This window comes from Chenopodium album, chromosome 24, assembly GCF_948465745.1.
Source record: "Chenopodium album chromosome 24, dcCheAlbu1.1, whole genome shotgun sequence".
Classification (NCBI taxonomy): domain Eukaryota; kingdom Viridiplantae; phylum Streptophyta; class Magnoliopsida; order Caryophyllales; family Amaranthaceae; genus Chenopodium; species Chenopodium album.
The window spans coordinates 22,888,834-22,914,185 of NC_137857.1; the positions used below are offsets into that span (position 1 = coordinate 22,888,834).

At 34.2% G+C, this 25,352-nt stretch overlaps 1 protein-coding gene across 1 annotated transcript; it reads left to right on the forward strand.

Moving 5' to 3' along the window:
• On the forward strand, positions 1-16,265 carry LOC145610403 (mitochondrial import inner membrane translocase subunit TIM50-like). Its single transcript, XM_081665748.1, has 10 exons — positions 1-552; positions 1,567-1,655; positions 1,970-2,006; positions 3,340-3,401; positions 3,527-3,640; positions 5,277-5,381; positions 5,474-5,572; positions 12,134-12,293; positions 12,392-12,494; positions 15,711-16,265. Exons 1-10 carry the CDS (start codon positions 288-290, stop codon positions 15,754-15,756), a joined length of 1,080 nt encoding a protein of 359 aa, XP_081521874.1. The 5' UTR covers positions 1-287; the 3' UTR covers positions 15,757-16,265.
• The last annotated feature ends 9,087 nt before the right edge of the window (positions 16,266-25,352 follow it).

The following is a 25,352-nucleotide window of genomic DNA, read 5'->3' on the forward strand; positions in this document are numbered from 1 at the left end:
AATTCTTAGGAAACTGAAATTGTTTTGCTAAACTTAAATTATTTTTACTATACTGAAATTATATTTGAAGAATTAATATTATTTTTATTGATTTGAAAATCAATAATTTTTTATAATTACATTTTTACTTAACTAAGATTATTTTTAATGAATTGAATTTTTTTTTTTTTTTTTGAAGTGAAATAATTTTGAGAATAACATTATACGTTTATTCTCTCCCTCTCCGAAAAGCCCTACTGCAAAACCCCTCTGAAATTTTCCCAAACACCACTTACAAAGTTACAATAATGTCGTTCTCTATACTTCGATCTCGACTCTCAAAATCATCCGCCATTAACAGCCATACCAAAAACCTTAACACCATTATCTCCCAAAGATTCCTTTGCACAAATCTTCCCAAGGAACCACCTTTATCGTCTGCTTCTTCTCAACCTAACCAAGTTCCTCCATCTTCTCCGCCGAAAAATTCCAACGCTTTTTTCACCGCCCTCAAATTCGGCCTTACTGCCGCCATTACTGGGGCTGCTGCTTCTATTGGCTATGCCACTTACGGTTCGCTCTCGTCAATTGCTCTTTTTCCGATGATACTTTTGTTATTTTATTCTTTCGCTTTTCAAATTAGTTGTCCGTTTTGACTTTTGACACCATTCACAATATCTATTTTTAGATTCGTTAATGCGGTTTTGTATATTTAAGATAAGTCAAATAATTTGAAACTGAGGAAGTTTTTTTTTTTATTTTAATTGTGAATAATTATTGTGTTATTTGATTTGATATTTCGTTCACTTTTTGTTGATTTATGTTGGTGTTGCGGTTTTGCCAATTGAATTGCTTGGTAAATGCACAGCTGGTACTTATTAAGGTTGCATTACTGGAAGAAGTACGGAAGTCCGGCGATTTTGGGGTGGTTGGTCTGGTGTTGTATAGCCTGTGCTTTACTACTAACTTCCTCCCTCACTCACCCGGTTTTGCCGTTGAATAGGGTTTGCTCCATTGAATAAAATAGTTAGCTGTTTGGTTTAGTTTACGCGTTGTTGGAGTAGTTTGAGGTCGTGTTTGTTTGTTGAATTGATGGAGTCTTGAATTTCGAGAATGTTTTTTTATTTTTTTTATTGAACATGGATGTATAAACAACTGTTTGCTGCAAGGAAATGATAGTTCGATATAGCTAGAATGCGGAATATGTTATTTTTAAATTCTAGCTCTTGTATGGCCGATGAATTGATGATACTTAGGATGATTTCATCTATGGTCATGACACTGCCAAATTCCACAGATTGTAATGTTGAGTAACGAGATTGTGTAAATCTAAGGTGTAAACAAGAAAATCAGTGAGAACACCTTTTTTATTATTATTATTTTTTTGTTTTGAAATATTGTTCATTTATTGTGTATGGTGATGAGCTAAATGCATTTAGCAAGCTCATATGGGATGTAAGTGTTATCAAACTTATACTGTTAAAAGTATGGATTTTTTATTCATTAAATTTTCATAAAAAGTAAACTTTAGTGTGATAGATAAGTGTCCTGTAAAATATACAGAATTTATGGTAGTTTTGTTTGCAGCATACTCAGTAGAGGAAGTAGATGAGAAAACAAAAGCATTCCGAGCTTCTGCAAAACATCACATTGAAGATGACGCATCTTTTATCAACGTGAGTACTGGCTTACTGTTGCTTTCTAGATTCTTTATAGTTTCATGGTATTACTTCAGTTATGTCCAACATATAACATGGTTTTTTTGTGGGAAGATAATGTGTGGTTAACTGAGGCGATGTTGCTGAAGTAGGAGAGTTGGAATACAGGATACTGGTCTTTGTGTTTTTGACGTTTATCCTTATGGGGTTAAAAATTTAAGATCTTTTCTCAGTATCCTATCTTTTCTAGTCACTGTTTACAACACTTGTTACATGATCATTAATGATGTCAACGCTGGTCTGATGAAACTTCAATATGTGTTCTTGTGTAGAAATTTCAAGCTTTGGGGCATTACGCTGCTGTGGTTGGTATATTTCTTTTCTCTTTTTTCCAATTTTTTTTATTGGATTGTTCTTTTTTTTGTAGGGAAAAATTAATGTTTTTTTTTTTTTTTTTTTTTTTTTTTTTTTTTTTTTGGTGATATTACATATTATCAAATGAGTGTGATAATTTATACTAGATTAAGGGCTTAAGGAAATGTCAAATAAATTATCCTCTAAGCTATTGAAACCAATTTCTATGTTACTGGGATACTTTACCTACCTTGCCAATCCTCCACGTACCCATGTCTTACCCATGGGCCATGCCACACTTAGTGTTTGTTTTGTTGCAATAGGAATTAATTTCCCATGGTAATGTACAAGTCATGGGAATTAACTTCCCTTATCTATTTCCTAGGAATTAGCTGAAATGTGTTTGGATGAGACTAGGGAAATGACATTTGCTAGGAACTTTGAATGACCTAGGGAGGACTGGGTGAGTAAAATGCTACATTATGTGGGACTGCCTAACTCCTATGGAAATCCAAATTCCTCCACTATGTGCTTTTTGGTCAATCAAACAACATAGCAAAGATGAATTTCCTAGGAATTTTGAGTTCCCATGGAAATTTGGTGCAACCAAACAAGCACTTAGTTGATGTAGGATAGTAATAAAGTTGGAATAAGAAGCCTTGTCATGCACCATTACTATGATAGCTAATACCAGTTTTTTGTGGCCGATGTTAACCATAAATTATGCTATCTTGGTTCAATTGTGACCATTTTAATTGCTATTTCTTGTGAGTCAAGAGGTAAAATCAGTGATCATATCAATGGATCTGTTTTTTTTTTTTTTTTTTGAAAAGCTCTACTGTAATGCCATCAGCTAATAGGGTGGAAGTCACAAATCTCATAAAGTATGGAGCTTGACCTGTGAAAAAGTAACCGGATTTGGCAGACCCTAATTGTTTCATAGAAATGATCAAGTACACAAGAATGAGACAGGAATACTACATTGTAATTAAAAATAGAAATCATATAATACTGGTAATATTATAGTGTTGTCATAATAAAAAATAAATGTACTTGAGATTCTTATTATCCCACAGGACCCACACTATAATCTTGCCCATATCCTCAAAACTATATTTGTTTCCACAATTACCTTGTGTGTTTCATAAGTCGAGGACAGGATGTATCACATATTGGACTTTCTAGCGTATAATAGATATGGTGACCAGTGATCTTTTGAATTGAAGAGAGAGAGAGAGTTTTCCTTTGAAATATATTAAAGGTAATGTGTGTAATTTTGCAATTTTTCTTATCAGACTTTTATTATTATAATAATAATTATAAGCTTCTATCTTGTTTGTTATGTTAGTGCCTGCTAAAGCAATTGAACTCTACTTAGATTGGAGGAGATCTATTGAGGATCAAGTTCGAGTAAGCAACTATGAAATCCAAATATAACTCCTATCATTCTAATTTGAACTCTGCTTTGATAATATTTGTTGATTTTTTTTTTTTTTTTTTTTTTTTTTTTTTTTTTTTGGGTTACTTTATGACAGGGTTTCACTGAACCGTTGTCTGATAAGCTACTTCCTGATTTGCCACCTGGAATGCAACATGTATTTACACTTGTTGTGGATCTGAACGAGACTTTAGTATATTCTGATTGGAAGGTAAGACCTAAAATTGATGCACACCTGAAATTGAGTTGAATTCTATTGGCTAGTGCAGGCAAGCTTTCTTGGCGACCTTATTAAACAACTTTCTTTGTTTTATATTAGTTGCAACATTTCATTTCAGATATGCCACTACGTAATATCAACCCCTTGTACTTCTTGCTATAAATATGTCAAAATTGAGGCAAATTTAACAAAATCCGACATAATTGTATTTTTTTCTTACGGATTAATCAATATAGAGAGTCAAAGCAGAGTGTGATACGAAATAACCAATAAAAGAGGGGAACAACATCAAACAATAGATCAATGCAATAACATAAGCTCAACTTATATTAACAATCACCAAGATTTTTAAAATAAGGGTTCTTAATCAATACCAACACCAAGTAAAGCTATGATTAAGGTAATTATAAAAAAAACAAAGGAGTAATAACAAAGGTCACAAATAATCACTAAGATTAAGGAGAGAGATCTAAAAACACGTACTCTTTTAGAGGGCATCAAAACAAACCCAGAGTTCTTATATTACAAGGCTAGGATTACAAGATAAATTTCCAAGATAAAAGAAAGTAAAAATGAAGGAACAAAGGAATCAAAAGCCGATGCGGAAAAGGGGTGTTGGAGCGGACGTTCTAGGGAGTAGGATTAGGCGCTCCACCTATCAAGTTGCTCCTCGCTATTGTGCTAGACTCCAAAACACCTAGTGGGCGCATAGGGGGGAGCGATAATTTCGCTTGACTATCAATGACCTTCTTTAAATTAAGCTCTCTTTCTTGGCCAACAATTAGAACCCATGGGACTTTATTTTAAACTACATAAAAGGATCATTCAACCATGATGATGGTCAACTCAGAGAGATGATCACCGAGGAGCTTAGCATGGCTTTGGGTTACAACATGCGGTGCTTCTTCGACCTCCTCCACTAAGTTCCATGCACTTGGATCAAAGCATGTGAATAGTGCAAAAGTCATACCGGTGTAACTAAATGAAAGCAGAGGAAGTACTTACTTTGTTCTGTTTTAGTCATACTTCTATCACTTTTTCCAGAGCACAAATTCAACGATTAATATCTCTAATTATCAATAATTTTAAATTATAGGAAGTTGATAATATAAAAGTATACATTGAGACGATTCCAACAAGATCCCACAAAACTATTGATCACCGAAGGTAGTCAAAGTAGACTTTGTGAATAATTTCACAAGTAAAAAACTTGTCAAATAAAAAGGGACAGAGGAAGTAATATTTTCTAACCTGCTTTTTCTCCATCCGTTGCTCCTTGGGGCTAATAAAAGGAAATTATAAAGAATAGTATGATGTTAGTGCAATGTGTCAATTTATCTGTCTTATGTAAGTAAGATTTATTCTTTGGCTTTTGGCCACTTGAAATTTTATTCTCGGTAGTTGTATTCCAATTAAATTATATTATGTGTATAGATGTTATATTTTAGTTGAGCTTATGTATTCTATTGAATAAATATTATTAATGAGCGTTTTTTTTTTTGTAGTTATAGATGGAAATATCTCATTGCTTCATTCTTAGCTTTTGGTGGAACGAAATGAAAATTGCGTCTTTCTAAATAATGCCTGAACTAAGCAACTTTTTCTCTTTTCTTTGTATTCTTTGCAGCGTGAAAGGGGCTGGAGGACTTTTAAGAGGCCAGGTGTTGATGCCTTTCTTGAGCACCTAGCACAATATTTCGAAATTGTTGTGTATTCTGACAACTTGTCAATGGTAATTTTTTTTTTTCTCTGTTGTTTCGTGGCTACTTCCCTGATTTTATTAGAGAATCGTTCTTGATATTGGCTTGTATCTGGCATGTGCAGTATGTGGACCCTGTTCTTGACAGATTAGACGAGAAGCACTGCATAGCTCATCGGTTATCTAGGGCTGCGACAAGATATGAGGATGGAAAACATTATAGGGTAGGGTTCTATCTAATAGCACTTGTTCTTTAAATCATGCACTCAACCTTTGAATTTATCAATTGCTGAAAAAAAGTAAAATAAAATTCAATAGACCATCTTGTTTCTGCCTTTCTGGTTTAAATCAAATTTAAAATTTGATATCCATGTCATTTTCAAGAAGAGAAATCTACCTACTTTTGCTCCTTTCTATACAAGGTGGAGCTATTTTTCAATTTGAATCAACTAGGGCTATCTTTAAATTTAATAATTTTTTATGGTTGAAAAGGGTTTGGTTGAACAAATTTCTATTCAACCATGAACAGTGTAACTTAGTAGTATTGTGTTGTATACCTTGTGCTTGCATCACCTTGACGTTATCTTAATGAGAGGGTTTCTGGTTTCCTCTTTTTAACATAAAGTATAATCGGCACACCTCATTTTGTTTTGGCTACCTACCTTGTCATCTATCTTTATTTAATTATTCTCACATGTTTGTTGTTCTAAAGGTATAATTCTGCTTTTGTCACTTGCTTAATGTCAGTTGTCTTTTATACATTTCTATTTCCAAATTGAAAATAACATATGTCTTTCTTCTCTACTCCTCCCTTCCCATCCCCCTCCTGTTATTGTTGACAACGTATTGAATTTTTTTGTTAGATGTTTGGCTTTCATTTTGTCTCCTTAATCATGAATCTATGTCTTAGTTTTAAAAGGCACAAGGCGCAAATGGTCCTTGCAGCCTAGGAGCGAGGCGCAAGGCGATGGCGCTCGCCTTTTGTATGCAAGGCGCATGTATTTATACATTTATTTCAAATTACTTTTTACTTTGATTGTACTTGATACCAATTAAAAAGATTCATAATAAATTAAATAATGATATATGTAAAGCTAAGGTAGTCTGAATTTGAAAAAATGTCCACCATTTTTCAATTTATAACTTAAATCTTAGTTATTTTCCTTGAGGCGCAAAGGCGCACCTTACCAAAGGCGATTTGAGGCGCACACCTTCTGTAGGTGACTATGCCTCGCCGAGCTAAAGCCCATTTCCCTTGGAGCGAGGCGCGCGAGCGCGCTTTTTAAAACCAAGATCTAGGTATTGTAGCAATGGTCGCTATGGGTTTGCTGTCGTTTGCTTATTTTTGGAAAACATGGTTAGATCATAATAATGCCTTAGTCATCCATCTCTTTAACTCTAGTTGGGACACTCTCAATTGTGGGGAACATGGAAACCCATTATTCCTGATATTAGGCCGAAGATGTTATGGTTTTTGGGGATGCTACTTTAGAACCCCGTCATGAAATCTATACCTCAAATTGTGAAACGATTCTCATTTACCTTAACCAAAATTTCTGAATAATATTTTACTACGACAAGTTTTCTAGGCATGAATGATTGGATTAGACTACCAGGGAAGGTTACAAAAGTAAAAGGAAAATCTGATTTGAATAATCCGACATTTGTGCTATCTTATTTTATTGATCCCACCTTTTGATTATTTCACAATGATCGAAATTTTGGGGGGTGTTTTAATTTATTAGGCCAAGCAGGTCACTTAACCTACAACATCAAGTCCTCTGTCACGTGTCGCATTTTCATTCGTCCAAGAATTATTTTTCAATATATTTTTTTAAAAAAAACATTTTCCCCCTTTCTTCTTCTTCTTCTTCCCTTTCCCTTCTCCCTACTTTCAGGGCAGGCCACTGTCCCTTCCCGTCCCCACTTCCCTTTCCAGCCAACCTCCGCATCCTGCCCCTTCCTCTTTCTCTCTCCGCCATCTTTCCACCACCGCACCTAGCCAATCGCCCCTCTCCTCCCCTTTCCCTCACTTTGCGGCCACCTCTTTCCTCTCTGTTTCCGACCGCCCCTCCCTTCCCCCTTCCCTTGACTCTTCCGAACACCCCATCCTCTCCCCCCGCCACCCACCTAAAATCGGCAACCCACAAACCCCTGAAATCGGCAGCCCCAAAACCCCTCCCCCTAAAGCCGCCACAATTAGCACCCCCTCTAATGCTACCAGTGATGCACGGGTACGGCAGTCTTTGGCCGTTTCCCGAACTGGGGACGTATCGGGTACGGGTACAGCTCAGATACGTCCCCAAGGCGTCCCCTTAGTTTTGGGTACGGCATGGCTTTTTGGACACAGCTGATGGTAGTTTTGGGGACGTTTCAGGGACGTTTGGTCAAGATTTTGACGTCCCCAAAGCAAATCAAGCCCAGCCCATTAAAAAAAAACCCTTTAAACTTACCTGATTCATGATTAAACTGAACCCTAAAATTGGAGGAGGGTAGAAGGAAGCAGGTCAGCCGACACCGGTGACCGGAGACCACCTGCGACCCACTCCGATTCCGGAGACCGGCGAAGCTTCCCATTTAGCTGGAAGTTCAGAAGTTCTACCTTCTACTTGTACTTCTATTGTTCATGATTTTTTTTAATTTTTTAATTTTTTAATTTTTTAACTTTTCAGTTCTCACTTTCCCTGTCTTCGATTCTTGAGCTGTAAAGTCCTTTTTTTTTTTTTTTTTGTTTAATTTTTTCTTTTATTGGTTATGTGATTAATTTTATTAATCATTTTTTCCCCCTTTTTTAAGTTGTAAATTGCCCCTGTAGCAGGCAGTAGGTCTGTAGCTTGTAGGTTCTAAGCTGGTGACTTCGTGTTTTGTTTTTCTTTTAATTTGTGTTGTATAGATTAATTATTTTTGTTTTTGAAACATTTATGGATTTATCTATATTTTGCTAAAAAAAATTATGCCCGTACCCGTTTTTTGGAATTTTGATTTTGCCGTATCCTGTCCCCGTACCCGTACCCGTTTTTGTCCCCGTATCCGTTTCCGTGCAACATAGAATGCTACCATGATTTGGGGAATGGGTTTGGGTTTTGTCGATTACAGCTTTCAGGGGTTGGCTGTGGTCGGGGTTGCAAAGGGGTTTTGGGGGTGGTTTGGTTCATGGGGAAGGGAGGGCTTGGGGTGTAGAGGATAGAGGCGGGCCGGTAGTGGTCGGATTCTTGGGAAAGAGAGGGGAAGGGGCGCCAGGAGGGTGGGGTGGTCGGGAAAGTATATGATGGGCCAAGAGGGGGGGGGGGGGGGTGGCAAAGGAAGAGGAGAGGGTTTCGGGGGTGGCTTGTTAGTAATTGGGTTTGATTTTATTTATTTATTTTAAAATTCCTTTTTTTTGTTAAAAAAATTGAAAATGAAAAAAGAAAAAAAATTACCAAGGAACATGTAGCAGGTCACCTTAGCCTAATAAAATAGAACATCCCCCAAAGCTTGCATTATTATGGAATAATCAAAAGGTAGGATTAATAAAATAACATCGTGCAAAGGTCGGATTATTAAATCAAATATTCCGAAGTAAAACAAAAAAAGTTGATGCTAGTAAGATTAGGGCTTAAAGCATCACATTTTTACATGGAATAATATCTAGAATGAGCGTTAATAAATTTTTTTTTTAAAAAAATAAAACCTAAGATTTGCTCACTGCCATGTTAAAGGGGAGTGTTTTAGTTTCATATTTCATAAGTTTATATGTCGCCCTTTCTTTCTCTCTCTCACTCTGCTCGTCCCTGCTTCATAAGCAATGCTAGACTCATAGTTATTAACATTTTGATTTAAGTCTTAGAATCTTACGACTTTATGATTCATAAATGTCCATACGATTCGATTTACGATTCTACTATGTATATTAACTAACGAAAACCTTACAAGTTGAAAACAATAAAGTTATTTACGAATCTAAATTGTTAATTATTAGTTGTTTAGTGGGTAAATAACCATTTTCTTTCAATTATTAGGCTTGTAACTTATAATTTAAATACTACCTCCGGTCCACATTACTTGTAACTACGGTCCACATTACTTGCAACTTTCCCATTTCTTTCCCTTTTTAGTGGTAAAATTACCATTTTACCCTTACTTTAATTTTAAAACACCCTAATTAAAAATCTGATTTTATCTAATTAGCTTAAACCCTAACATTAATTAAGTTAACTGTTTTCACCAAAATCAACCCCTTTCCATCTAATCAGCCACCTTTAGGGAAATTTCAGCCACCTTCATCCTCCTTCATCTTCCTCCTCATCACCATTATTCATCAAATTTCTACATCCTCTTCCTCATCCCCATTTTTTCCTCTCTCCTCCTTCAACTTGTCGCTTAATTTTAGCGGCGATTTCATCAGATTTCAGCGGCGATTTTAGCGGCGATTTCCGGCGAGTTTTAGAGTTTGACAGCGAAGAATTGAGCGTGAATTCGAAGGATTTTTCTGGCGATAATTCGGTAGACTTCGTGCGAGTGTTCTCTCTTCCGGTGGCGATGCTAGGAAATCGACTGTTGGGTTTGGTGGTTCTTGGGTTTGTGGATCTTTGGGTTCGTGGGTTTGGTGGTAGGTGGGAGGTTATTGCGGCTTGTTGGTGGGTTTGGTGTGGTTCCAGATCATTGGTGGGTTTGGTGTGGTTCGTCGGTGCTGGGTTAGGTGGTTGATGGGTTCGGTGGTTTCTAGACTCGTCGGGTTTGGTGGTTGGTGGGTTCGAGGGTCGTTGTTGCTGGGTTCGGTGGTAGGTGGTGGTGGCCGGTGGGTGGTTTCTGTACAACAAGGTGGTGCCGGTGGTGGTGGGTAACTTAATATAAATTTAGTTGAATTTGTTTTTTTTTTTTTTTTTAGGTTTGATTAAAACTTAAGCATATACCCTTATCTTTCATTAATCATGGTTATGATCTTTTGCCTCGGCTTCCGCAACCCCCCCCTCCCCCAAAGTTGCAACTAATGTGGACCGGAGGTAGTATATTAAATAAAATTTGAGTATGACGTCTTAATAATGCATGTCCGTAGAACCTTACGATTTGATTATGAAAGCCCTTTTCGATCCAAAGTAGTATTCGATTTTGATAACTTTGTCTAGGCTTATTTAAATTTTTTTTTTTTGTTTTGGTGGGGGGTTGGGGCCTGGGGGGGGGGGGTTTGGTGGTGAGATAAGGGGCAATTTGGTGTGTCCAGGGCTCCATGTTCCACACTATTTTGGAAATTGTCTCCCTATAAATGCTCGGCAAGTCCCATCAATGTAGCTGAAGTAGATAAAGTTGTGTCACTTAGTCCCCCCCCCCCCCCCTCCCTTACTTTCTGTCTTTCCTTTTTTTTTTTCCCTTGCACTTTTCGTCTTGTCGAGTTTTGCTCCTCTACCTCTCTCCATCTTTCATTGACCTTTTCCAAACTTCTGCTTCATAATTACCATCCGATTGTTTCCTTGACTTGAATTATTGTAAGATCTTTGAGTTAACTCAATTGATCAGATTTCATATCTCCAGTACATCATAGGTCATTCATTTTATTTTATGTTTTGACAAGAATCATAGGTCATTCTTGTAATGTTTTGTGTGCTTTAATTAAGCCAATATAGCTTTCCCATTTACAAATTAATTTTAATAATTTTCCAACCTGATGAGTGGTTTATAACAGAACATTGAAACTCAGTATGTTTGTATTCTTCTAACCCCTTTTCTTTAATAAAAAATATAAAATGAACTAAAACTTTCTCCTTCCTAATCTCTTATTCTAAACCATAAAATAAACTAGCTGCTTCGTATTTTATTATTTTTTGTTAATCTGATTCTTGTAGGCTTCCTTTACTTTCTTTTATCCCTTGGTTGGTGGCGCTAGAAAAGCTTTAAACTAGAGACATGCTTTCTCGTTTTGGTATTAGTGCTTTTGATATTGGCTTATTTTGTGGCAATCAGTCTGAGACTGTGAGCCATCTCTTCTTCAACTGTGACTATACCGACCAGTGTTATCTTATGGTATGTCAATGGACTGGTGTTAGTGTTTTGCAAGGGAATAATGCCCTTATGTGCTGGAAAGAGTGGAAGAATAGATATGAAGGGAAGGTGAAAAAAGAAATTATGCTTTGTATCTTTACTGCTATCATCTATCATATATGGAAAGCTAGGAACATAGCTCTATGTGACTCTGGGATCCTTAGAATTGATGTACTTTGTAACCTTATTAAGCATGATGTGAGGAGCAGGATTAATAGCTTAGATAAGGTAAAATGGAAAGACAGAGACCATGAGTGGGCCAATTCCTTGCTGGATGGTGCCTAGGTTTCTCTGTCCTTGATTTTGTTGCTGCCCTGTTGGGTTGTTTTTTGTTTGTCTTGTCTGCTAGGTTGTAATGGTTTACTTTGGTGAGTTAATATAATTTCTTGCTTACTAAAAAAATAAAAAATAAAATAAATAAATAAATAAATAAAATAAAAAATTATGTGGTGAATATGTGAAATGCTGTTTGTTTAACATATGACTTTGCAATCTCTTTAACGTTTCCACCACAATTATTCTCCTATAATTATATAGTGGAGGAGGTAGGCCTTGTAATGTATTGTTGAATGTCATCTTAAAAAGGAATTCTTGGGGAAATCCAGTTAGATAAATATATCTTCCCATTCACAAGGCCATATACATTTATCAGTTCTGAAGTTTGTCTTGACTGATCTAACTGGCTATCATGATTTATAAATTTCATGGCCGTACCGTAAACATTATTATAAAGGTTGTAGGAGGATTATAATTTTCTATTTATTGTGCAGGATCTTTCCAAACTGAACCGTGATCCTAAAAAGGTTATTTATATTAGTGGCCATGCCCTAGAGAACTGTCTTCAGCCAGATAATTGTGTCCAAATCAAGCCATGGAAAAGTGATGATGTGGATGATACTACTCTGTTGGATCTTCTTCCATTTCTTGAATGTGAGTATGCTTTATGCTATGTCAAACATCTTTTTAAGTGTGCTTTGCTTACTAGTCAGTTTTTCAGCTTGTTAAATTGTTGGCTTTTTTGGTTGCAGTTGTAGCCCGGAGTGGACCATCAGATATCCGCCAGGTGTTAGCATCCTATAAAGGAAAAGATATTCCGAAGGAGTTTATTGAACGCTCTAAAGAGCACCAAAGGTTGGATATGAACCTTGTAAATGTGTGTGTCTCTAGCTACTGATATATATTTTTTTTAATTTCACAATTAGGAACTGCATTCGCTTGGATCCAACTTTTGACAACGTGATGTCATGACATGACCTGGGTTCGTATATTGGTATATGCCTGAGGCTTTCTTCAAAACCTGGGACATGACACAGTGATTATAAAAGTTGGACTCCTCTTTCCAAGTACCCAAAATGATCTGATTGATCTGTCTCTTAGCCACATTACCCCAAGTTTAGAATCTAGGCTTTACAGTTGAAACCCTTGAAGTGAAATTTGAATCATCAGTTTACCAGAAGAAATGAAGAAGAATTTTTTTTTTTCTTTCGAAGAACAAATTGAAGATGAAGAAAATTTTTGTTATCTAGAGAGAAATATGATGACAGTTGTATTCTTGTCGCCAAATGTTAAGAATTGATGGGGGGAAGTGAAGTGAGGTTGAGGGGACCAATCAAATTAAAAGAGTCATATGGGATATAGTTACTCATCTTGTGTTAGTCTTTATCGTCTGTTATTTATTAGATCCATGTCTCATTTGAGATTGTTATTTCTTTTCTTATTCCTTAAAAAACTGAAACAGAGTCAATCAAATACTATCTATGTTAAGAATTGCTGACTGATACAGAAGTCTGACATTCACACCCTAGTTAAGCCATGATTGAAAAATATAGAGAAAAGATATTACAGACTATGATCCTTTTACCCCTTCCATAATTAGATAACTATTTCTTGTGAATACTTTGTGAACCTACAACATGAATAAACTATCGATAGATCCTCTTTTTGTGTTGTATTTGTTCTTTATTTTACACTTGTACACGCAAAAAACCGTACAATAGCCAATTTATTACTGGTTGATTGGTTATTGCCTACCTGACATTGCCTCTGTAGCTCTGCTCCGTTAGTGAAAACTAGTTTTTTGCCTGTGCTGCACAGGCTACTGATAGCAAAACTTGTGAAATATAATAATGTGTGTTACTGCATTAATTATGACTTTATGAGGTATGATTACTTAAGGGAGGGAGGGAGGGGGGGGGGGGGGGGGGGGGCGGGGGTGGGGGAGCATTTATGTATTAAGTTAGGGGGAAATATAAAAGAAACGACATTAGCTACATACAATGAATTTTGGACAGATCTATGTTTAAGGCTTAAGAGGGTCACGAAGTGATAAATCAGTTTGGATTTTTAGAAATATAAAGGTTAAGTTCTTAAACAGAAATATGATGAATAGATTGTGCTTGATTAATAAAATTTTTGATATAAAGAATATGGTGGAGGATGGGTTTGATTGATTATGACCGAAGTAGTAACACCTCAATCTGCCGGCAAAGTATTCTTTGTTTGTGATGGTGGTGGGCTTTTTTTCCATCATGGGAGGAAGAGGTTGTGGAGATAGAAAAGGGAATTTAAATTGAGGACAGAGAAAGGTTGGCGGCAGTGGTGTTGGGAGATTTTATTTTTATATTTAATTTACCATAGTTAATTATTTAACTTGTTTATCATCAAAAAATCATTATTAATGCTATATATAACTAATACTCCCTCCATATTTTATTACTTGTTCCACTTTCCTTTGAGGATATTTAATTACTTGCTCCATTTTCTTTTTTGAAAACTCTTAACAATATTCTATTATTTTCTTCCCCTCTAGTGGTCCCCTCATATCATATTGTAATATTTTTCATATTTTCTCTCCTCTTTACTTATACTTACTTTTACCTTTTCAAATTTTTTTTATTCTTCAACCAACCCCATATCCATCATAAAATAATATATTATACTATTTCTCCTAAAACTCCATGTGTGGAGAAATGGAGCAAGTAATAAAATCCAGAGGGAGCAATAAAAAAAATACATGGATATATGTGATGCTTTGAATATTTTTGTCAACCAAAAATAATCGGCAAACTTATAGGTTAACTATGAGAGTTGGTCAACAATACTTAAAATGGATTAAAAAAGAAAAGAAAAAAAAAAAATCAAAATATCATAGGGGAAGGAGACAAGTGACACTAATGGTTTGTGTTTTCAAAATACTTTTAGACAAAAATTTACTTGGTAATTTTGTAGTTCCATGATATTCAATTATTTATACCTCCCTTTAGATTATAACCCTATTTTCATATCGAGTTTGAAGCTAAGTCATTATAATCAAATTTTTTTTTTTGATATAGTTTTGGTTTTTGGTTTTTTTTTTTTTTTTTTTTTTTTTTTTTTTTTTTTTTTTTTTGGGTAATTATTGCATCATGTATGTGAGTCTTTTTTTTTTTTTCCCCTGTCTTTGAAAAATTCTGAGATGTTAATCTGAAAACTGTGGAATATGACACTTGAACATAATTCATGACAAATCATGTTGCTAATAACTGAGTTTTTCACTAGTATTATTCTATCAGCGTTGGAATTTTCTGCCAAAAAGATATCTGTAATTGCATTATCTATATGATGCATGCTGCGTGCTTCTGACTGAGTGACTAAGAGGATCAATTTGTTTAAGTTGTAGCTACGATATCACTACTTTTATTAGAAGACTAGTGACTAATTGAAACTGCAAAATACATAAAGTTGTCATATGTCTGTTGTTATAGCAGAAGGTAGAAGTTGGTGGCTACCTAAACTTTGCTGCTTAGCTAGTAAGCTATATGTAGAATGGATTGGCCCTCGTTATATAGCTAAGGGGGGGAAAGGGCTTAGTTGTCGTGCTGTTCCGTTCTGTAACCATTAGGATCCATGACTGGGTTGGGCTTAAGGCTTCACGTAGAGTTGGAGTTGCCCTTGAGCATGCTTTTTCACATTTATTGACGCCCTCTTTAATAGTTGTGGATCTCAGGTTTTTTTAGCTGGATTTCGTTATCAAGTTTTTTTTTTTTTTTTCTTCTTCTCTTTTGACAGCAGTATCAAGTTTCTTAAAATACGTTCTTTGAAGGCCCATGTTTAGGATCCTGCGGCCTTCTCTTTTGGCACCTCTGTTTCAGTAATTATGTCTATTCCTTGCTGTGTGAAAGTCGATTTTCTATCATTTTTTGTTCCTGCTGCAATTTGTTCTTACTTTCATTTACAACCCCATTGACCAATTATTTTAGTATTATGGGCTTTCTGCTAGCTAATTCTGAACAATTATTCTGTTATTTGCTATAAATTAATAGTTCATTTATGAATTTTTTATTTTACTTACAATCTTTAATGCTGCAGGCGAATGCAAGAACAGAAACAGCAAGGACGTTTTTGGCGACGTTGAAATCAAATTTATTTTATGCTGCTACTTAAATAATTTGCAAGCATAACCATTTTTCCCGAGATAGATGAACACCTAGCTCAAGACAGCAAATTCGCAAACAGTTGATAAGTTGGCACAGCTTCAGCATGAAACAAATTCGGCGCTCAATTGTTAACCAGTTATATTCAATTATATTTTTTCGTCGCTGTACATTCTGAGGAAAAACTGGAAAATTTTGTTTCATCCTGTTAGCTCCTTTACAGTTGAACAAGAGATGCTCAGATAGTGTTATAGCAATCAATTCCCTCGTTAGTATACCCTAATAGATTAAAATAATATGTATGGTTCTTAGTTTAAGAAAGTGCACAACGTTTTTCCAGGATGCTAGACGAACCAAGGTGCAAAGTTAAACACCTTGGTCTTTTTAGCCACAGTACAGTCCATACGGCAAGCCGAGATGTGCTCCGTAGGTTACCATTTGCAAGGTGTTGTGCCTTGGCCTTTTGTTTAAGTTAAATTTAAATTTTGAATTTTACCACCCAAAAAACCTTTCGAGATTGTTTTTACCAGTACATCATAAAAAAGGAGATTAAAATTTGGCCTTTCAAGATCAAGAACAATAAGTAGCTTCTTGATGTTGGAGATATCAACAAAAGCGGGATCAAATTTAAAATCTCATGGAGTCATGGTGCTATAATTGTCAAATTTTTAGATATGTACTTCCTCCATTTCTTTAACTTGCAACACACCTTTTAGGTACGCGGTAGTGAATATAAAAGAGCAATTTTATCAATATAATTTTAACACGAAGATTAGAATAGGGTTAAGTATTATTTGTAAAAATTACTTTAAATAATTTGTCCGTATACATTATATAATCTTGGCCTTAGAACACGTGCCATAAGATTGTGTTGCAAGTAAAAAGAAACGGAGGAAGTATGAATTAATTCAATCAGACTAATTTTGTTGAACCCCAAAAATTTCCCTTTCAATATCAAATGTTTGGAAAAAATTCTCATTTCTCTGGAATTCAATATTTTATAACGTTAATTTTATTGCTCAAATTATATTAACAATTCACCAAATTCCAAATTTTTGAAACAAATAATCAAATAATATCGAACTTGAAACTAACCTCGACATCAACGGAGAGCAAATATTTTGATTTGCTTTTAAGAAACTAGATGAAGTTCGTGTGATGCATGGTTTATTAATATTCTTTTAAAAATATTTTTTTATATTTATGTGATTAAAATTGTCATTCTATTAAAATAAAATATTAGATAAAATTGATAATTTCAAAAGATAATATTTTGTATTTAATTAATTTAAGCTTTAAAACCTCATTCGTCAATTTTGCTTACGTGACATTTGAATTATTTAATTGTAAAATAAATTAATAATCCCTTATTTAATTGGTTACAACTTAAATTTATAATCCAACATGGCGCACTAAGAAAATTAAGTCCTACGTGGCTCTCTAAAAACTCGGGGAAAAACTCCCCTTTATATACATACATACATATATACATACATACATATACATACATACATACATATATACATACATACATATACATACATACATATACATATATATATATATATATATATATATATATATATATATATATATATATATATATACATACATACATACATACATACATATATACATACATATATACATACATATATATATATATAGGGGAGGGATCCCATGAGAATAGCTCTTTATATGAGAAATTCTATCATATATGAGAATACATCACAACCATTCAATAGAACAAGATCCAACAGCTGAGATCACTCTAAGAGTAATGGCAAAAATGTAAATTTATGTTCAAATATAAACCCCTCACAAACCTAAAACCCACGCATTCAACTCTGCTCAAATTACCAGCTTCTCTCTCTCCGTAAGCTTGACTTTATCTCTCCTCTTGTTCTTAGGTAAGTAATTCAATTCTTATGATTAAGTTCTTATGATTCAGTTCTTTAAATTCTTAAGCGATTTTTGTCAATTTTTGAAGTGATTTTTTGCTTCAATTTTTATGCGATTTTTCGATTTTTTTGCTGCAATTTTGTTTGATTATGTTTGCTGCGATTTTGTTCGATTTACTCTATGATTTTGTTTGATTATGTTTGTTGCAATTTTAATTCTTATGATTTTGTTTGCTGCGATATTGTTCGATTTTCGATTATGTTTGCTTTATGTTTGATTATGTTCGATTTTCATCAAGCATTTGTTTGCTTTATGTTTGATTATGTGGAGTGCTTTTTTCTTTGATGTGGAATTTATTAAACTTAATTGCTTGGATTGAATTTATTTTTGTAGGTTCATTATATTAGGTTGACAATTATGGATGAACAAGCAAATAATGAAGCAGGTTTATTTTATTTTATTTTTATTTTATTTTTATTTTTTTATTATTTAACGTGGATGTTTTTATGTACGACATGTTCCAAAATCGTAGAACATGGTTGAAAATTTTAGAACATGTGTGTGTATAAAATTAGAACATGTTGGTAGGAAAGCAAGGGAAAGTAATAAATGAGAATGTTAGATGAGTGAAATTTGATAAATAATTTGGATCATTTGATAAATAAAATAGAACAAATGAGTAAAATTTTGTATCATGTTTTGATTTTTCTAATGGGATGTCTAAAATCATGAGTTCTAAATATTTGATCATGTGTTCTAAAGTTTTAGTCTAATGTTCCAAATTATACTGTAAATAATTAAGTAAGCTTTAGTCTTAAATCTATGCTCCAAATAATGTCTTCTGTTATGATTTAATCATGTGTTCTAAATATTAAATCATATGTTCTAAAATTTAATTCATTTGTTCTAAAATTTTTATTAACTTGTTAAAATTACTTTTGTGCAAAAATGGTTTCCTATGTGCCGCAATGAGTTAAAACCTGCAATAGAAATGAAATTTAATAGTGTTGATGAGGGTGTTGAATTTTATAAATCATATGCACTTGCTCACTACTACATTTTTGACCTATTGCAACCCCCAAATCCGTAGCATTAGGCGCCAAAATCCGTGACATTAGGCCTAATGCAACGGCCATGTACCGTGGCATCTGCTGGCGTTGCAATAGGTCAAATGCCACGGCATATGATACCTAATGCCACGGCATCAATGATCCGTTGCGTTAGATCAATACCTAATGCAACGACAACATTATTACCGTGGCATTAGCTATAATACCTAATGCCACGGTTTCCTATACCTAATGCCACGGTGCATATAGCCTAATGCCACGGTTCCTTAAACCCAATGCCACACAGTGTATTTACGTAATGCCAATAATAATAATAGTTTAATAATAATAATAATAATAAAAATAATAATAATAATAATAATAATAATAATAATAATAATAATAATAATAATAATAATAATAATAGTAATAATTATAAGACAAATAAATTGAAATTTCATTAATGAAAATAAAGGGCTATACATTGTTTTTGTTGGGAAAATTACAAAATAAATTATCACTATTTAAATTAACATCAAAATTCATAGCTAAATAACTGAGGAAGATTATTACAAAAATTTAATACACCAAAATGAAAGCTATGCATTATTTGTTCCCAAATTATATAATGTAGAAACACGAAAGCTTGAAAAGGTAGGGAGCCAAAAAATAACCGAGGAAGACCAAACGTTGATGATTGATGAGCCATTACTTCATGTTCTGCCACCCACGTACTGTAGGCACCAACCAAAAACAAAAGGAAAAAAAGAATTAGATAAACACCATCAAGGTTCATTCAGAAGATTTGATTAGTATAGTAATAGCAAGGGCAGTGGTGTCAAACTGTCAATGCACTATGGCAAAACTGTAGAGATAGGCTTGAATATGATAGACTCGAAGTAGGATCTTACTTGTTACTATACTAGAGACTCGGAGTAGTATTAGCAATGCGAATTTGCTTTTTCGGGGATATAACAAAAAACTTTGTTATTCAGATTTACTTCAAGTCCAACCCTCTTTCCTCTATAAATCATCAAGTCACCTGCATAACTAAAAGGCCAAGGAAAAGGTGCTGAAAAAATAAGATATAATATAATCCATTAATACCCTATATATTAGCTCCACATCAAAATAGAATCATCAAAGAAAAACATTAATTCACTTACAATAGAATAATCAGAGAATCATTATACAAACAGTCAGCAAGAAAAGAAGAGAATAATTAATTTACTTCTAACTCTAGCTCTAAGTTTGACAAATTAAAGCTTTATGATCATACTTCACAATTTGTTTACCGGCTCTTCCTTTTCTCCACCAAATTAAACCACTATATTAGCCTACTACATTCAAAATGTTCCTTTTCAATGATTAATTACTCACAAAATGTTCCTTATGTAATAATGAGTGGTAATAAGTATTATAATAGAATTAATCAAGGAAATGTTCCTTTTCAGTATTAATTACTTACAAATTTTATGTTTTTTGCCTCAACCTAATTTCCACATAGCTTAGTCAAGAGTAGAAAAACTTAGTTCATTCACACATTGGCTTTTAGCTACACCATTTTTATCCCCATTAGCCAATTTCGTTTCCATCAATGCATCTTCCTGTGTACTCCTACAATAATATAATAATAATTACTTTTATCCCTGGAAAACTACACTGAAAGTACCAATCACAATGGAAGGGCCTGAGACCGTGAGCAACTGGTCTTTTTGCATCAAACTCTATTAAAGTGCATAGTTCATCAGAGGCTGAAAGAGTTGTAACTATGTAGGACTACCAAAACAATAATCAGAAGATGCATGGAATTACTAGCCTATTCTCTGCAGCAAAGAATCATATAATAAAAGTGACACCTTGCTTATCCAAGATAAGCAACAATTGAGCTAACAAATTGAAAAAATATACACAGATATTGCTCAGTGTTTTCAAATTTTAACCTAACCCATGTCTCCTTAAAAACCTCACAAGTCTCTTCGAAAATGTTTGATGTCTTGTTAATGCTATGATAATATACAGTATTGAACAAAAATAATCATTGTCCCTCACTTTTTTGTAAAAGATAATGGAGAAACAGTAATTGCCTGGTATTCGAGCAGGGAGGAGCATCATGTGATCTATATGCAGTGTCAAATAGAAGAAAAAAATCCACTGTTTAAGCTTTCTTCTCCCGGCAATTCAATATGCAACATTATCCACCCAGTATTCCAGTATCTCAATGACGTATTGAAAAGGGGAGGAGACCTAAACAAGAACCACAAAGGTCTAGCGACACTCAATGGAATCTTTAAAGGTCATATCTCATATGTTGTGAGCCAAGTGTATGAGACTATAACCCAAAGGAAACTTCCAAAGCCTTGACCCCATAAAAGTTTTTTAGATGCCAAACTCGTGAAATCTAAATCTCAAGCCGCAGGTTTTCCAAAATAACTCGGACTCTAATTGGTCTTCACTCAGCTACAACATAACCACAAGTTCACAACCGGTTTAACAAGTAGACATCCACCAGTCCCTTGTATCCAACTCTTTTTAAGATAAGAATAAAAATTTATAACCACAATATAAAATTAATAGACCACTATACAGAGCAAAGAAAGCATACAATCATGCAGTTCATCAATTAGCAAATATGCAGGGGAAAGCATCAAATAGCACAAACAGAGGAACAATGATTCCAAAACACTTCCACTCTGCTTGTCTTATTACATAGGGTCTTATCCTCCCTATCTTTTCTTGATCAACATATTCAGTCAAGACCCTCAACATAATTGAGTACAAATTTACAAGGGGCTATATATTTCTAAATGTTGTGTTAAATATGGATCCCAATACATCAGCATATTTCTAAACTTACTTTCTTAAACCTTCTCTTGAGATCAAATAGATCCCATGCATATGAAGTTATCAACTATGCATAGCAGCATATCACACTCCGTAAATCCTTAGATTAATGATTTTAATTTTTTTTACATCTTATTTAAATGATGATTTTTTATAGCTTCAAGAGATGAATAATTTAACTTACACTAACAACATACAGAGTTTGTATGATATTATAATAGGATTGCTACATTGACCCAAGTCCAACTCTTGGCATATACTTAGAATTGACTATAATGCAGGTACTGAAGATCCAAAAGTATATAAGCACCAACAAGTACTAACTAAACAGAACAATTTTCGTTCGACTTAATTTATTCATCTTAAATTAATCAAGAAGTTAGGCCAATCCACACAATATAATACACTACTCTATTCATTATTTTTGATTCAAATAATATGCAATCAAAATGTGAATTAAAGTAGATCATATTCATCAAAACCCAAAATTACGAGTAAACCTAACAACATTGCATATTAAATCCATAACAAAAATAAAAATAATTCAAAGATTAGAGAGATAGATAGTAAACCTATATACTTAGATGTCTCTGTATCTTTCTCATCACCATTCCGAGTTGATGCTTGAGCGAAGAAAGATGAGCATGAAGCTGAGATCGAAGAGAGTCGAAGGGTACGAACTTATAAGGTTTGGAGGTTAGAGATGTAGGGTTTGGAGTCGAAATCAGGAGGGAGAAAGGGTCTTTCTTGAACCATTGAGGGGTTAAATCGTAGATTGGGTCGCCGAAGAGATCGGTGTATGACCGCGGTGGTGGTGCATGCGGTGGTTGCGCCATTGCTAGATTAGCCGACGCCATTGTTGGTGGTTTTGAGGTCTGAGTTTTTAAAGCAGATGCAACAACTACGACAAAAATGTACCATAAGCATCCCCCACACATTTTCAAGTGAACTAACAACCTCCTTCTCAGAGTAGAATCGCCGAAAAAATCCGTCTCTTTGGCGACGAAATCAATGGCTGATTGAACAAACCCTAGCAGACTAAAAGGTTCGAGAGTTGAAGATTACGGTTTTAGAATCGATTTCTGCTATGGTGGTTGTTGAGGATAGAGTTCTTCGTAATTGTAAAGAATTTCCATTCTTCTAAGATTTTGAGGAGAGAAAGAGAGAGGCAGAGAGCAATTCTGGGTTTTTTTATTTTTTGTGAAGAAACTGAAATGAAAAAAAGGAATAGTACTAAAAGAGGTATAAGGGCTAGATCAGGGTAAAATAAGGCATTCAAAATTTTGGGAAAAAAATTAGAGGGAATTTCTAGCGCCTTAATTTTTTTTGGGTGTGTCGTTGCAGTAGCCATTTACCCGTCGCATTAACTGATCTAATGCCACGGTTCTCAACAGCCGTTGTATTAGCTCTACTTAGTGAAGTTACATAGAAGGATCCGTCGCATTAGCCTAATCTATTGCAACGGTAATAAAAATGCTGTTGCATTAGCCTGTCATTGGCCGTTGCATTTGGTAAAAAATGTAGTAGTGCTGCTGGTTTTAACACTAGGAAGTCTACCAGTAAAAGGCATACAGAGAAACAATTGGCATTCCAATATGTCTTATGCAACAAACAGGGTTTCAAGGAGAAGAAAAAACCTATTGTTGAGAGTATTCTAAATGATAAAGAAGGACAACGCAAGGAAGGCAAGATTTCAATAACAAGAAAAATATTAGTCACTCGTGTTAGGTGCAGAGCTCTTATGGTTCTAAAACATTGTGATGATGAAAAGTATATAGTGACACAGTTCCACGAAGGACATACTCATCCCCTCTACACACCAAGTTGTAATCTATTTCAAAAAGAAGGAAGAAAGATGAACATTTTGCACAAGAAAATGATTGTTGATAACTCTAAGGTAACTCTTTCATAAATTTTTACAGTGCGTTCTAAACTTTTACTCATATGTTCTAAAATATTATTCACATGTTCCAAAAGTTTCTTAATATGTTCTAAATCTTTTTTGTGCCTATAATAGGTGAATATTGGCCCTGTAAAAACTTTAGGTGAATACTGGCCCTGTAAAAACTTTTCGAATGATGAAGGAAATACTTGGAGGTTATGATAATGTTGGAGCTTCCAAGCAAGATTTTAAAAATTTTCACAGAGATTTAAAAACATTCATTCAAGGTTCTGATGCTCAAATGTTTGTAGACAATTTCACAAAGAAAAAGTTGATGTAGAGTGTTTTTTTCTTTGATTTTGAAGTTATCATTCTTGTCTTTCTAGAGCTCTTTGGGCGGACCCTATTTGTAAAAAAAATTATGCTCTCTTCGGCGATATGATATCATTTGACACCACTTTCCAAACTAACAGGTGATTCATATAATTCATGTGTCTTATGTTCTGAATTATGTTTTGAATGTTCTAAAAATTGCTTCTACTGTTCTAAATTTTAAGTCTAATGTTCCAAATTATGTTTTATATGCTCATAAGATTTAGCAACTAACTTTTCATTCAAATGTTTTAATAGTGATTCTTATGTTCCGATTACAATTAAGTAAAATATTAATCATGTGTTCTAAAATTTTAATCATATGTTCTAAATTTTTATTCACATGTTCTAAAATTTGCTTTTTATGTTATAAAGTTTAAGTCTAATGCTCCAACTCATGTGTTATAAACTCATAACCTTTATTTGTATAAACTTCAGTCTTAAATCTATGTTCTAAATAATGAGAAAATACAAGTTTCTCAACATGAGAAACTTTGTATGTTTCTCAAAAGGGCATTTTGGTCTTTTTGATAAAAAATACCCACTGCTCTTAACTTATCTCTCCTCGACAATGGACTTTGAGCAGTTTTCAACAATGAAAATCGCATAATTCTTCAACAATGGAGGGAACACTTTCAAGCAATGACAATAACCTACCATTTGGGGTTAACCAGGCCATGCCCTTAATTTATATATTGTTCTTAGGATTTTTCGTTAACTTCGACGGTGAAGCCGCCGGATATGGTGGTGTTAAGGTTGGGGTTTGTTATAGTATTGGTGGTGTTGGGATGGTGTTGGTTATGGTGATGATGAAATTCTTCTGCCATTGATGATGATTCAAAAGGTTGAAGAAAGAATAATGAAAACGAAGGGAGAAGGAAGAGGATGAGTCAGCAAGAAAAATAATACAAATATTGTAAAGTTTGCCATTATTTACAATATTTGCCATTTTGAGAAACATGATTGTTTCTCAATTGAGAAACTGGGGCAAGCTCCTAAATAATTTCTTCTCTTCTGATTTAATCATGTGTTCTAAATATTTAATCACGTGTTCTAAATTTTTATTCATATGTTCTAAATTTTTATTCACATGTTCTAAAACGGTAGTGCTATAATTTGTATGTAATGAAATTTGATCTTCATGTTCTAAACAGGTACAACATGGTATTTACTCCATTTACAGGGTTGATCATCACAAGAGTTGTATCACTTTTGCGGCTGGTTTCATAGCAAAGGGAGATATTGAATCATTTGAGTGGCTTTTCAAAACATTTCTTAAGGCAATGGGCAATAATGAACCTAATTGTCTAATCACAGATCAAGATCCAGCTATGAAAATTGCTGTTAGTAAAGTGTTTCAAAAATCTGAACATCGGTTCTGTATGTGGCATATAATGAAAAAGTTGCCAGATAAAGTAGGGCGAGCAATCACAAAGGAGGAAACAGGATTCCTGAAAAAAAAATATGTGCCTGTGTTTGGCATCTTGAAATTGAGCCGGCTGAGTTTGAAAAAAGGTGGAATAAGGTG

What these genes read in the sequence shown, in the direction of transcription:
- LOC145610403 (XM_081665748.1), top strand. Translation starts at nt 288, where the DNA reads ATGTCGTTCTCTATACTTCGATCTCGACTCTCAAAATCATCCGCCATT. An exon ending in GCATTACGCTGCTGTGGTTG is followed by an intron (nt 2,007 to 3,339) that starts GTATATTTCTTT and finishes TTGTTATGTTAG; the next exon opens with TGCCTGCTAAAGCAATTGAA. An exon ending in TCTTCTTCCATTTCTTGAAT is followed by an intron (nt 12,294 to 12,391) that starts GTGAGTATGCTT and finishes TTTTGGTTGCAG; the next exon opens with TTGTAGCCCGGAGTGGACCA.